The following is a 14,552-nucleotide window of genomic DNA, read 5'->3' as shown; positions in this document are numbered from 1 at the left end:
TCGACTGTTAAGTTGAGACGTCCACCGCCGCTGCTGTGTGGCGCCCTGGTCGTGTTTGTTCCAGCAGTCAGCTGATGCACTGTCAACACTGGTTCAGTTTGCCCACGTGACTCCGCCCACTGAAATGATAATTTGCGTAATGCGCAATGTCGTCGAAACCCATTAGTGAGACGGGTTGAAGCCATCAACAAGAAGACCCGATCCCATCATGGTGAGAGGACGGGGGGGGAGGGGGTCCTCTCTTGCCTTCTCTGGTTTGATGAATTCATCTCAATATTTCACCTATACGGATTTTCAAGTACATTTGATGTAAATGAAATTTTCATAACTTTCAGAGCTTACTAACAAAAAAAAAAATGGATTTCAAATGTAATAGAATGATCAATGTAAGAAAAAATAGCCTTAAAAAATCAAAACATAGGATGACTTTTTTTGGCCTTACTAGTTGTTGTAAAAGACAGAAAAAGTCTACCTAAATTTAACCATCGGACGGAGACTAAAACTACGTCAGTTCTAAGATGGTCGTTGCTGATCCTAAAACTCAGGAAAGCGGCTGCAACTTCCATATTATTAGATACCAAAGAGGAATTTTTGTCTCTAATCTATGGTTTTAAGGGTCAAGGAATCCATTGTTGCTGGTGGATTAACGATTTGGTCCACTGAATCCGTATATCCAAGATGGCGTCCAACAACCCCAAACCATTTCATAGACAGTGCGTTTGACTACATTATTAATTAAATAGTAATTTTGACTTTTCAGCATTATTGTCTTGAATAGTGAATGAAGGTTTTTATCACTTTCAAGTTTGGAAGATGAGTACTTAAAGCTTAGCCCATGAAAGTTGTCTGATTTACAAAGAGAAGTTTAAAGATGGAGATGACGTTGTTGAAGCTTGTCTTAATTATTATTATTATCAAGGGGGAAGCGCTAAACCCGGAGGATTATACAGCGCCTGGGGGGGGGGGGATGTGGAAGACATTCAGGCTTAATTCGGGGAACTGGAGCACAGATCCAATTCCCTAAATCAAGAGCCCCTCACCAACATCAAGGAACCTTCCTTGTCTTAAGCTGTGATTGAACATTTGCTGCACTGGTGCTAAGAGGCTACAACACTCTTGGGACGGCTGGCTTTAAAACATACTTGGAATTGTGTAAACGGTACATAAATCAACTTGACATTGAGAATGAACAGAAAAGCGGTTCCTCCAAACTCTCATTGTAAAGTCCAAGTGTGTCTACTGGAACTTAAAGTCTGATTTCCTTTTCTGTGGGACACAGGTTACCCATTGAGGTTCAGAATACAGCTACATCAGCACGAACACACTTGTCAGGCTCATTCTGGAGTGCTCTGAACCCCATTAAACGGAGGATCGAGTACTATGGAAATCATCACGATATTGACTGCACATACGACCAGATATGCAATTTTCGTAGTGGAAGAACGGATGCAGAGCAGAAAATCTAGACGGCCTAAAGATGCTGATCAAGAACAAGCATTCCTTAGGATTCTGTTCTTATCTAGAGATAATAATAAACAGTTGACGATTTCATTCCTTCCAAGCTAAATGAAGGAGTTTCTGAATCGTAAAGATTTGTTTCCCTATGTCCTTTACTAAAGGACTATCTAAAGGAACAATATGGGGACTCCATCTATATTGTAGTGGGGAATGGCTTAGAGCAGTGACAAAGATGTCTCGTATACATCGGTCTTGCTACAACGATGCACAGCGAGAATATGATGAAACACAAAAAGCCACAATCAGGAGCAATATCAAATATATCTTCAGTTACAGATCACCACCCAAAAACTGAGGATTTTAAGCTACTTTGCACTGGGCTTCCTTCCACAGACATTATGAAACATAATAATATCTTTATTTCTACATGTACAAGGTATACAGTCCTAGCTGACATCAATGACATACTACTATATAGAAAGCCGCTTGTTATGCTGAGCACTTCGGGCAAATTAGGTCAGTTTTGTCCCAGGATGCGACCCACACCAGTCCACTAACACCCAGGTACCCATTTTACTGATGGGTGAACATAGACAACCGGTGTAAGGAAACACGCCCAATGTTTTCACCCTTGCAGGGAATCGAACCCAGACCCTCAGCGTGTGAAGCGAGAGCTTTTGCCACCAGACCACGGGCCACCACGAGCTGAAGAATCTGTTGGGAAAACACACGCAACACAAAGTAGCCAGCACTGGACAAACTATAGTACCAGCAGCAAGACCGCAGGCTGCCACTGTACTATTTCGGATTGGTTTAGCAGTGCAGGTGCATCACCTTTAACAGTCCAAATTTCTCATGGACACTTCAGGTGATAGGGTTGTTGTATGGTGAAGTGTTCCGGGTTAAAAAGAATGTAGCAAAGTGTAGCAGCAGATTTGTTAGTTGAGGACATAGATGTATTGGACTCGACATTGTTCTTTTATGGTGACAATATAGGTCATAATATTCTTACCACTGTCGGTAAAGGTACACTCCACGGAATGGACATGAGAAATAAGAAATGGAAATAGGAAAGGACTCCAATGGAAACAAGTCACTGACTCTTTTGGGTTATCCTAGGTTTTCTACACATATGCTATGTATGATAATCTATGTAACTGTATAAATAAACTTACTAGCTGCATTGATTCCAGGAAGATTACGTATCTTGTCAACAGACAAAACATTCTGAACATTGTAGAGAAGTCCAGAGATGATATGACAGTACAGTTTCGCCACCCCATCTCTCTGAAAGTTTCAAGAACTTCCCCGTCTCCAAAACTGTGACAAAAGGGCTGATATCTTATGGGAATTTTCATTCCATTTCAAACAGTCAGCTCTAGACTGGCATGAGGCGATGAATATCATTCATCAGAAGTGTCTGCATCCCAGTTAGTCTTCCATTCTGTATTGTTCTTCAGTGATATGTATTCCGGTGACAAAACTTGAATTGTGTCCACAAAAGAGTTCCTCAGCAACTTGGCCAGTAGACACCATGTCCCTCCAGTAACATCTGATGAACCCATGTTCTGGAAAGCTAGTGAGATTAGTAATAACCAGCAGTCACACTAAAGCGATCGTTCTTATTCTTAGTAGTTTCCACACATTTATGAACCTGCCTGAAGCATTAGGCACACTGATGGAGGACACAGGACTTGAAAGCGCTCTATAATTGGCTTATGTTAAAACTGCTGTGGTGTATATGATGACCTGTAAATCAGCTCAGAGGGCATTCCGTCGCCATCTTCTGGTGAGGAAGTGTCTTTGCCAAATGATTGTGAAATCAGTGGTGAAGGTAGAGGAAACTGAGAAAATGTTTTCGTCCTTGTTAAAGGATGACACCACTTCAAATTATTTCATGGAGGAAGTAATAACGAACAGATTAGATTAAGGGATGAACCAAGGAGTGTGGGCTATACGGTCATTCAGGAGACGAGGATTCTGATGTGGACCTCACTAACGCAGCAGTTAACACTGCATATTCAAATTCCACCACACTGATTGAGGTAGGAAACTGACTTATTAATTACTATTCTCTCTTACTCCACAGCAGATGGCAAATCACTATTTTAGATGGGCACAGTCAAAGAGACATTCATAAAGTATTCATCAACTGCTTAAAGTGTTACTGGCAATGAGTCTTGTATACCACTGTTTACTTCATGCTGTCAAGGGATGCATTCCAACGCCGTGTTGATGGTGGTGGAAAAAATAAATCTTCCAAAACTTGTGAAAGGTCATCCAGTTCTCACCGTTACTAGGCAAGAACTGTAAGAACCTTGGCAGGCAAGCGGTGGCCGTTATGTTTGGTGGGAAGAGCACACGTTATCGGGCAGTCTTGCATTACGACATATTGACTGAGAAAGTCGTCTCTGCTTAATTATTTATGGGCAGACATCTCCCCCCAACTGGATCTTCCACCAAATTCCACTATCTAAGGGTGTGTTATCAGACTATGATATGGATGGGGATAGTGATCATTTGAAACAGGGTTGGAGACAATCATCTTGTACCCACAGTATCTGATATGAATGCTGCATCTGACACTACTGTAAATGGTACATTGCAATTGCAAAAATGATTGCAATGAACTCCCCCCTCCTTCCCCTGTTGCTGTTGTAGAAGATACGGGGATCTATAGCTTTTACAAGAGGATCATGCCAACTTACATCCTGTGAAAATCTTTTAACTAGCTTTCAGAGGAACCAGAAAACACTTTTGAGCACAACACTGAAGTGAGACTTTTTTATTACTATGACAATATAATAAAAATTTATTATGATTTTGATTGAGATTTTTTTTTTACCGAATCCTTCAGTATACTCTGAAATCCATTCTGAAACGAGTCAATAAAATTACTCGAGTTGTTGCATTCTTCGGCTCTAAAACTGCTTGTAAAGTGAGATATGGAAGCTATTTGTATCAGTACCTTCATTCATGATTGTTGGCTGAAATCTTTAATTTAATAAGGAAGCTACAACTGCCCTTCTGATTCCATGATCAGTGGCGGCCAACTCGGAACTGACCCAGTTTCAATTTCCCTTCCGGTGGTCAGATTTTGGTAGAATTTCTGTCGTTTACTACACCCAGCAGGGCCAAAACTGACAGATCTTTTGATAAGTTTTTTTTTGGAAAAGGACTGATGGTATAATGACCTGCAAGTTAATTTGCTTGCCTTAACCATTTCCCATGAATAATTATTTAAATTAGACGCATTTCGGTCACTGGGTGATGCGAAAGAGAACCTCCCAGAAGACTTGGCTCGTTGCTCTGGTAGTTGGTGTAGTGTTTTCGTTGCTCTCTGCCAGATTGTTTGATCTATATTCCTCGTTATATGTGGCCAGCATGGCGGTGGACCCAGGTAAAAAGGCTCATGAGCAGGAGGACGAAGATGGATTAATTTTCACTGGGAAAAGACAGGAGGTAGAGGAGCATCCAGCGACTAACACAAACACCCGAAGACTGTAGAGACATACCGGGACATGTACAGGATGTTTACATTAAGGAAGTGGGGTGGGATAACGTCCTTGGCTACGGAAAAGGATATTTGTGTGACATTTTCCATAGTTAATAAATAGTATGGTGATACTGAAAACTAAGTCCTTGGCTAAAATAAACCTCATTTTATGTGGCGAAAGACACTGAAGAGTTGGTAGGGTATGTGATCTGTTAGTGGAATGACGTAATCTTGAACAAGTTAAGCAACTCATGAGCAAAACTATTTTCCACAAATGGCAATGCCCAAAGTGTCTCTCTTTTGCAAGGAATAGGTAAACAGTAAATTGTGTGATTTATGCACCCTGATCAATAGAAGAAATCAATGGAGGAGCTGATGTACCACAAAGCATAGTGCATTTCCACGTTTCATACAAAGGGGCGGCAAAGACCAGGAATCCTGATGGTACTGACGTTTTCTGGAAGCAAAATAGCGGTACTCAGAAGTGGGTAAGAGCTTTTCAGTCAGACATTAATAGCCCGCACTTTCGTTGTGCGTGGAATGCAAAACGTCTGGGCACACTAAGGTGACATGTAATGAGAAAGAAACTCTGAGATGTGAAAACTATTATGGACCCCACGACGCCTTCGATGGGAGCTGCCCTTACAATATATCAAAGGTAATGTTAAGATTACCAAAATTAAAGAATAGAACAAAAGAAATTCTGGAGACACTGTGACGAACTAGTCGTTGGGTTGTCATTCAACAGCTGTGACCCCATCATCAGCAACGGCTACAATTTCTACAAGGCGCGGTATCAACATCAACCAGACACCACAGTCTAACTGTACATATTAGTGTTGAATTCAAATATCATTTTTATATTTAATTTTTCATTTTTCTTTCAAGTAGGATAAAAGTTCATATTTAAATGTTCTATATTTTCAATTCTAACAAAGTGTTTACATTTGTATGTTATTATTCTTTTTCTATTCAATTTTCCTGAGGAGGAGCCAGCCTTGGTAATACCTACTTAAGATCTTACAGGGCTGAGTAAGCCTTCGCATTCAGACATTACCACTCCTAGGTCCCTTACATTATTTTTCTGCTCTATTGTATGGCCAGAGTTTGTAGTATACTCTGTTCTAGTTATTATCACCTCCAGTTCTCCATAACGGAGTAAGTGGAATTTGTCCTCATTGATCATCATATTGTTTTCCATTGCCCACTGGAAAATTTTGTTTATATCTTCTTGGAGGTTAACCGTGTCCTCAATAGATGACAGCCTCGTGCAGATCCTAGTATCGTCTAAAAAGGATGATACGGAGCTGTGGATTACATCTCTCTGTCTGATATGAGGATGAGGAACAGGATGGGGGTGAGTACTGTGCCTTGTGGAACAGAGCTCTTCACTATGACAGCCTCCGATTAACTCTGTTGACCACTACTCTTTGTGTTCGATTGGTTAGGAAGTTGAAGATCCATCTCCCCACTTTGCCAGTTATTCCTTTAGCACATATTTTGTGCACTATTACGCCATGATCACACTTGTCAAACGCTTTTGCAAAGTCTGTGTATATTACATCTGCATTCTGATTTTCTTCCAGTGCATCCAAGGCCATATCATAGTGATCCTGTAGTTGTGAAAGGCAGGGGCGACCTCCCCTGAACCCATGTTGTCCTGGATTGTGCAGTTTTTGAGAATCCAGGTGGTTTGCAATCCTGCTTCTTAGCACTCTTTCAAAGATTTTTATTATGTGGGACGTTAGAGCTATTGGTCTATAGTTCTTAAGTAATGCTTTGCTGCCACCTTTATGGAGTGTAGCTATATCCGTTGTTTTAAGTGACTGGGATTTCACCTATGTCTAAGCTCCTTCTCCATAGTATACTTAGGGCACGTGAGGGGTTTCTTGCAGTTCTTAATGAACACAGAGTTCCACAAGTCTGGGCCTGGGGGCTGAGTGCATGGGCATGTTGTCAATGGCTTTTTCAAAGCCTATTGGAGTTAGGATAATGTCGGAAATCTGGCATACATTGATGGAGTTTTGAGGCTCATTCATGAAGAAATCATTTGGATCATCGATCCTCAGACTGATTAGAGGCTAACTAAACAGTCGTACTGGGATTTCAGTATATCACTCATTTCCTTGTTGTCAACTGTGTAAGTCCCATCTTGTCTGAGTAAGCGCACGATACTAGATGTGGTATTTGCCCTTTTTTTGGCATATGTTTAAGTCTCATAAACACGCTAGATAACAGGGATATCTTGTTACTCCTACTTACACTTTGGTCACACTTCACAGACACGCACATGCATATATATATATACATACATCTAGGTTTTTCTCCTTTTTCTAAATAGCTCTTGTTCTTCTTTATTTCTTCTATTGTCCATGGGGAAGTGGAAAAGAATCTTTCCTCCGTAAGCCATGTGTGTCGTATGAGGCGACTAAAATGCCGGGAGCAATGGGCTAATAACCCCTTCTCCTGTAGACATTACTAAAAAAGAGAAGAAGAAAATTTTTTATAAAACTGGGATGCTTGAATGTGCATGGATGTAGTGCGGATGGCAAGAAACAGATGACTGCTGATGTTATGAATGAAAAGAAGTTGGATGTCCTGGCCCTAAGCGAAACAAAGCTGAAGGGGGTAGGGGAGTTTCGGTGGGGGGAAATAAATGGGATTAAATCTGGAGTATCTGAGAGACTTAGAGCAAAGGAAGGGGTAGCAGTAATGTTGAAGGATCAGTTATGGAAGGAGAGAAAAGAAAATGTGAATGTGTAAATTCAAGAATTATGTGGATTAAAGTAAAGGTTGGATGCGAAAAGTGGGTCATAATAAGCGTGTATGCACCTGGAGACGAGAGGAATGTAGAGGAGAGAGAGAGATTTTGGGAGATGTTAAGTGAATGTATAGGAGCCTTTCAACCAAGTGAGAGAGTAATTGTGGTAGGGGACCTGAATGCTGAAGTAGGAGAAACTTTTAGAGAGGGTGTGGTAGGTGAGTTTGGGGTGCCAGGTGTAAATGAAAATGGGAGCCCTTTGATTGAACTTTGTATAGAAAGGGGTTTAGTTATAGGTAATACATATTTTAAGAAAAAGAGGATAAATAAGTATACAAGATATGATGTAGGGCGAAATGACAGTAGTTTGTTGGATTATGTATTGGTAGATAAAAGACTGTTGAGTAGACTTCAGGATGTACATGTTTATAGAGGGGCCACAGATATATCAGATCACTTTTTAGTTGTAGCTACAATGAGAGTAAAAGGTAGATGGGATACAAGGAGAATAGAAGTATCAGGGAAGAGAGAGGTGAAGGTTTATAAACTAAAAGAGGAGGCAGTTAGGGTAAGATATAAACAGCTATTAGAGGATAGATGGGCTAATGAGAGCATAGGCAATGGGGTCGAAGAGGTATGGGGTAGGTTTAAAAATGTAGTGTTGGAGTGTTCAGCAGAAGTTTGTGGTTACAGGAAGGTGGGTGCGGGAGGGAAGAGGAGCGATTGGTGGAATGATGATGTAGAGAGAGTAGTAAGGGAGAAAAAGTTAGCATATGAGAAGTTTTACAAAGCAGAAGTGATGCAAGGAGGGAAGAGTATATGGAGAAAAAGAGAGAGGTTAAGAGAGTGGTGAAGCAATGTAAAAAGAGAGCAAATGAGAGAGTGGGTAAGATGTTATCAACAAATTCTGTTGAAAATAAGAAAAAGTTTTGGAGTGAGATTAACAAGTTAAGGAAGCCTAGAGAAAAAATAGATTTGTCAGTTAAAAATAGGAGAGTTATTAAATGGAGAGTTAGAGGTATTGGGAAGATGGAGGGAATATTTCGAGGAATTGTTAAACGTTGATGAAGATAGGGAAGCTGTGATTTCGTGTATAGGGCAAGGAGGAATAACATCTTGTAGGAGTGAGGAAGAGCCAGTTGTGAGTGTGGGGGAAGTTCGTGAGGCAGTAGGTAAAATGAAAGGGGGTAAGGCAGCCGGGATTGATGGGATAAAGATAGAAATGTTAAAAGCAGGTGGGGATATGGTTTTGGAGTGGTTGGTGCAATTATTTAATAAATGTATGGAAGAAGGTAAGGTACCTAGGGATTGGCAGAGAGCATGTATAGTTCCTTTGTATAAAGGCAAAGGGGACAAAAGAGTGCAAAAATTATAGGGGAATAAGTCTGTTGAGTATACCTGGTAAAGTGTATGGTAGAGTTATTATTGAAAGAATTAAGAGTAAAGCGGAGAACAGGATAGCAGATGAACAAGGAGGCTTTAGGAAAGGTAGGGGGTGTGTGGACCAGGTGTTTACAGTGAAACACATAAGTGAACAGTATTTAGATAAGGCTAAAGAGGTCTTTGTGGCATTTATGGATTTGGAAAAGGCGTATGACAGGGTGGATAGGGGGGCAATGTGGCAGATGTTGCAGGTGTATGGTGTAGGAGGTAGGTTACTGAAAGCAGTGAAGAGTTTTTACGAGGATAGTGAGGCTCAGGTTAGGGTGTGTAGAAGAGAGGGAGACTACTTCCCAGTAAAAGTAGGCCTTAGACAAGGATGTGTGATGTCACCGTGGTTGTTTAATATATTTATAAATGGGGTTGTAAGAGAAGTAAATGCGAGGGTCTTGGCAAGAGGCGTGGAGTTAAAAGATAAAGAATCACACATAAAGTGGGAGTTGTCACAGTTGCTCTTTGCTGATGACACTGTGCTCTTGGGAGATTCTGAAGAGAAGTTGCAGAGATTGGTGGATGAATTTGGTAGGGTATGCAAAAGAAGAAAATTAAAAGTGAATACAGGAAAGAGTAAGGTTATGAGATAACAAAAAGATTAGGTGATGAAAGATTGGATATCAGATTGGAGGGAGAGAGTATGGAGGAGGTGAATGTATTCAGATATTTGGGAGTGGACGTGTCAGCGGATGGGTCAATGAAAGATGAGGTGAATCATAGAATTGATGAGGGGAAAAGGGTGAGTGGTGCACTTAGGAGTCTGTGGAGACAAAGAACTTTGTCCTTGGGGGCAAAGAGGGGAATGTATGAGAGTATAGTTTTACCAACGCTCTTATATGGGTGTGAAGCATGGGTGATGAATGTTGCAGTGAGGAGAAGGCTGGAGGCAGTGGAGATGTCATGTCTCGGGGCAATGTGTGGTGTGAATATAATGCAGAGAATTCGTAGTTTTTAAGTTAGGAGGAGGTGTGGGATTACCAAAACTGTTGTCCAGAGGGCTGAGGAAGGGTTGTTGAGGTGGTTCGGACATGTAGAGAGAATGGAGCGAAACAGAATGACTTCAACAGTGTATCAGTCTGTAGTGGAAGGAAGGCGGGGTAGGGGTCGGCCTAGGAAAGGTTGGAGGGAGGGGGTAAAGGAGATTTTGTGTGCGAGGGGCTTGGACTTCCAGCAGGCATGCGTGAGCGTGTTTGATAGGAGTGAATGGAGACAAATGGTTTTTAATACTTGACATGCTGTTGGAGTGTGAGCAAAGTAACATTTATGAAGGGGTTCAGGGAAACCGGCAGGCTGGACTCGAGTCCTGGAGATGGGAAGTACAGTGCCTGCACTCTGAAGGAGGCGTGTTAATGTTGCAGTTTAAAAACTGTAGTGTAAAGCACCCTTCTGGCAAGACAGTGATGGAGTGAATGATGGTGAAAGTTTTTCTTTTTCGGGCCACCCTGCCTTCGTGGGAATCGGCCAGTGTGATAAAAAAAAAAAATATTTCGAATTTCTTTGTTTCACTAATAGTTTTAAGCTGCTCCTGTCTCTCCTGGTTCCTGCAAGAGTCCTTTAACTTAAGTTCGATAGTTTCCACTTTCCTGGTCAGCGCCTCCTTCCGCGTATCGGATATTCTAGCGCTCCTGAGGAGCTCAGCGATTCTTCATCTTCTGTAGAGTGAGCGTCTTTCTCTCCAGTTTACTCCTGCACTTCTCCTTTCTTAGGGGAATATGCCTAGAACATGCTTCAGCTGCCAGGAAGTTGATCCTTTCAAGGCCCTTGTTTGGATCCATGTTATTTAAGATACCTTCCCAACATGTTTCATTTAAGACATGGTTTACCTGGTCCCAGTTGATGTTCTTGTTGTTGAAGTTGTATTTTGTGAAGACAACTTCACAGGTACATGCATTTTGTTGATCAGGACCCCTGTGCATATAAGTCTAGACTTCAATTAGATTGTGATCGGAATTGGTTGTTTTTTATATTGTTGTCTCTTACCAGGTCCTTCTGAATAGAAGTTGCAGAGATTGTTGGATGAGTTTGGAAGGATATGTAAAAGAAGGAAATGAAAAGTGAACACAAGAAGGAGCAAGGTGGCGGTGAGAAAAAATTTAGGTAATGAAAGATTGGATATCAGATTGGAGGGAGGGAGTGGACTTGTCAGCAGATGGGTCTATGAAAGACAAGGTGAACCATAGAATTGATGAGGATGTGGGGGGAAGGTGAGTGGTGCATTGAAGTGTCTGTAGAAAAAAAAAACGTTATCCATGGAAGCAGAGAGGGGAATGTATGAGAATATAGTGGGACCAATGCTCTTATATGGGTGTGAAGCATGAGTGGTGAATGTTGCAACAAGAAGGTAGGAGGCAGTGAAGATGTGTCTGAGGGCAATGTGCTGTGTGAATATAATGCAGAGAATCCGGGATTCCGAGAGTGGTATCTATCGTACACCCATTAATAAATGGCACTCCAGAGTGTTTAGTCTATTGCTTTTTAACGTTATGGAATATGATATATTTGAAGACTGCACATCAATACACAATATACTGTACACAGACGATGGACTAATCATGGTGGAGTCAGATGACATACATGAGGTGACCAGCCATATACAAGCATCTCTGCAGGTTATCTAAAACTGGTGCAACAGATGAAGCTTCAGGATATCGGTGAATAAGACTCGAGTGTATTATTTTCAACACGATGAAAGTCAACAGACCGCCAAGCCTAAAACTACACAGCTGTGCTATTTTACCAATGGATACCCTGATATACATGATATACATTAGAATACACTGGGACAAAAGTGTGACAGAGCCCACATACGCTGTATCTCCGAGCCAGCAAATGGAGAGTAATTGTTTGATACAAAGAGTACATCTATCCACCTACTGTTTATTATAAATGTAATGCATTTAGGTGGGGTGTAAGAAGATACGCGGGAACCAAGGGCATACCATGGGACAATGCAACACTGACAAATGAGTCTCATAGAGAACAGGTATTTGATTATTTACACAGTAGTGGGATGTGGGAACATACGCAAGGTTAGGTGTGATTTTTTTCATAACGTGGTACAGTACTTCCTTTCTCTTGTTTGCCTCTTCAGTGTAGCGGTTCAGTCAACAGCAGGAGAAACCACGTCTAACCACCTAGAGTTAATAGGGTTGCTAACGAAGGGAACATTTCAGGGACTGATTTTGATGGAATATACAGCTCTGGTTCTTTTCCTGGGGTTATATATGGAAGCTTGAGGCAGATGGGTGCCAATCATGGATTGGAACCCCTAAATTTCTATTTCCTATATTAAAAGGCTTAACTATAAATAAATCTGTTATAAGCTCCTGTGTCTATGTATTTCAATAAGTTTGCCAGTCCCAATATTGTTATTACCAGCTTTGATAACGAGTCGTTCTTTACAAACTTCAATAGCAGACAAAAAAACATTAGGAGAGGAAAATATTTCCAAGCTAGATTGTGTACACCTCCCCCTTCCATGGTCCGATCCCAGATGAGGCCTCCCAGTGAATGGCCTGATCAATTAGGCTATTGGTGCTAACCGCACTCAGTCCAACATATGCACCAAACCCAACTGATAAGGAACTGACGAACATACGAAGCTCATTACTGAAGACAGCCAGAAGTCTATTGATAATTCCAGCTATGGATGAAGGGAAGGTGTTACACACACACACACACACACACACACACACACACACACACACACACACACACACACACACACACACACACACACACCGTGGGATCAGGTTAAAGGAATGAGCACCTATTAACTCTACAAGCATAAGGAACTGAACACACCTACCTATCCACATCTTTACTGTCTCCAGAACAAAAATCAGCTCTGTATTCGCTGGAACCTTCCTGCGCTGGAAGTTTTTTCCCCACAAAAATCCCCAGGTGTTCCACACGTGTTTTATTCATCAACAATGCGTTATTACACACCTTTAATGTATACATTACCATCATCTCTGTCATTACCAGTGTTGGAAAGCTAACTATAACCTCATAGCCTGGTTAGTGACACTAATCACCTTACTTATGCCCCACAGTGTGCCACAATGGAGCGCGGGGTGTGGTGTTGTGCCTGCTGGAGGTGGGTCGACTAGCACAGGGCTGGTGGGGGCTCGAACCACCGGGCATCATCAAGCTGGAGAGAGAGATGGACGGCGAGGAATGGTCTGGCAGGTACGTGACACCACACCCACCTATGTGTATATCTCCGTAAATATACAGGTGTGTAAGTATATACTCACACAGTAAGATGTATCTCTGGTATATCTAAAGGTGTATATCAAAAAAAGGTTCAACTCTAAAGGCTGTGTATATACACGGTGTACATGTACACGATGTACATCGTGTACATGCACACGATGTACACCAGTGTACATGCACACGATGTACACCAGTGTACATGCACACGATGTACAGCAGTGTACATGCACACGATGTACACCAGTGTACATGCACACGATGTACATCGTGTACATGCACACGATGTACACCAGTGTACATGCACACGATGTACACCAGTGTACATGCACACGATGTACAGCAGTGTACATGCACATGATGTACAGCAGTGTACATGCACACGATGTACACCAGTGTACATGCACACGATGTACACCAGTGTACATGCACACGATGTACACCAGTGTACATGCACACGATGTACACCAGTGTACATGCACACGATGTACATCGTGTACATGCACACGATGTACACCAGCGTACATGCACACGATGTACAGTGTACATGCACACGATGTAGTGTACATGCACACGATGTACACCAGTGTACATGCACACGATGTACAGCAGTGTACATGCACACGATGTACATCGTGTACATGCACACGATGTACACCAGTGTACATGCACACGATGTACATCGTGTACATGCACACGATTTACACCCGTGTACATGCACACGATGTACATCGTGTACATGCACACGATGTACACCAGCGTACATGCACACGATGTACACCAGTGTACATGCACACGATGTACACCAGTGTACATGCACACGATGTACAGCAGTGTACATGCACACGATGTACACCAGTGTACATGCACACGATGTACAGCAGTGTACATGCACATGATGTACATCGTGTACATGCACACGATGTACATCAGTGTACATGCACACGACGCACATCAGTGTACATGCACACGATGCACATCAGTGTACATGCACACGATGCACATCAGTGTACATGCACACGATGCACATCAGTGTACATGCACACGATGTACAGCAGTGTACATGCACACGATGTACACCAGTGTACATGCACACGATGTACACCAGTGTACATGCACACGATGTACACCAGTGTACATGCACAGGATGTACATCGTGTACATGCACACGATGTACACCAGCGTACA

General features: G+C 42.0%; 1 protein-coding gene across 13 annotated transcripts in view; it reads left to right on the top strand.

Moving 5' to 3' along the window:
- Window positions 1-14,552, top strand: part of LOC128689486 (GAS2-like protein 3) — a 1,113,234-nt gene that overhangs the window by 922,723 nt on the left and 175,959 nt on the right. For all 13 annotated transcript variants that reach the window (XR_008407186.1, XR_008407185.1, XM_070086395.1 and 10 more), the window contains exon 6: window positions 13,205-13,340. Coding sequence is in view for 11 of the 13 variants with exons in the window: in XM_070086395.1 (XP_069942496.1) it covers window positions 13,205-13,340 (136 nt within the window). In the remaining 2 variants the exon portion in view is untranslated. The remainder of the gene's footprint in view (window positions 1-13,204; window positions 13,341-14,552) is intronic.

Source organism: Cherax quadricarinatus, chromosome 18 (assembly GCF_038502225.1).
Source record: "Cherax quadricarinatus isolate ZL_2023a chromosome 18, ASM3850222v1, whole genome shotgun sequence".
Lineage (NCBI taxonomy): Eukaryota > Metazoa > Arthropoda > Malacostraca > Decapoda > Parastacidae > Cherax > Cherax quadricarinatus.
The sequence above is the reverse complement of the archived record's forward strand: the minus strand, read 5'-3'. Positions and strand labels throughout refer to the sequence as shown.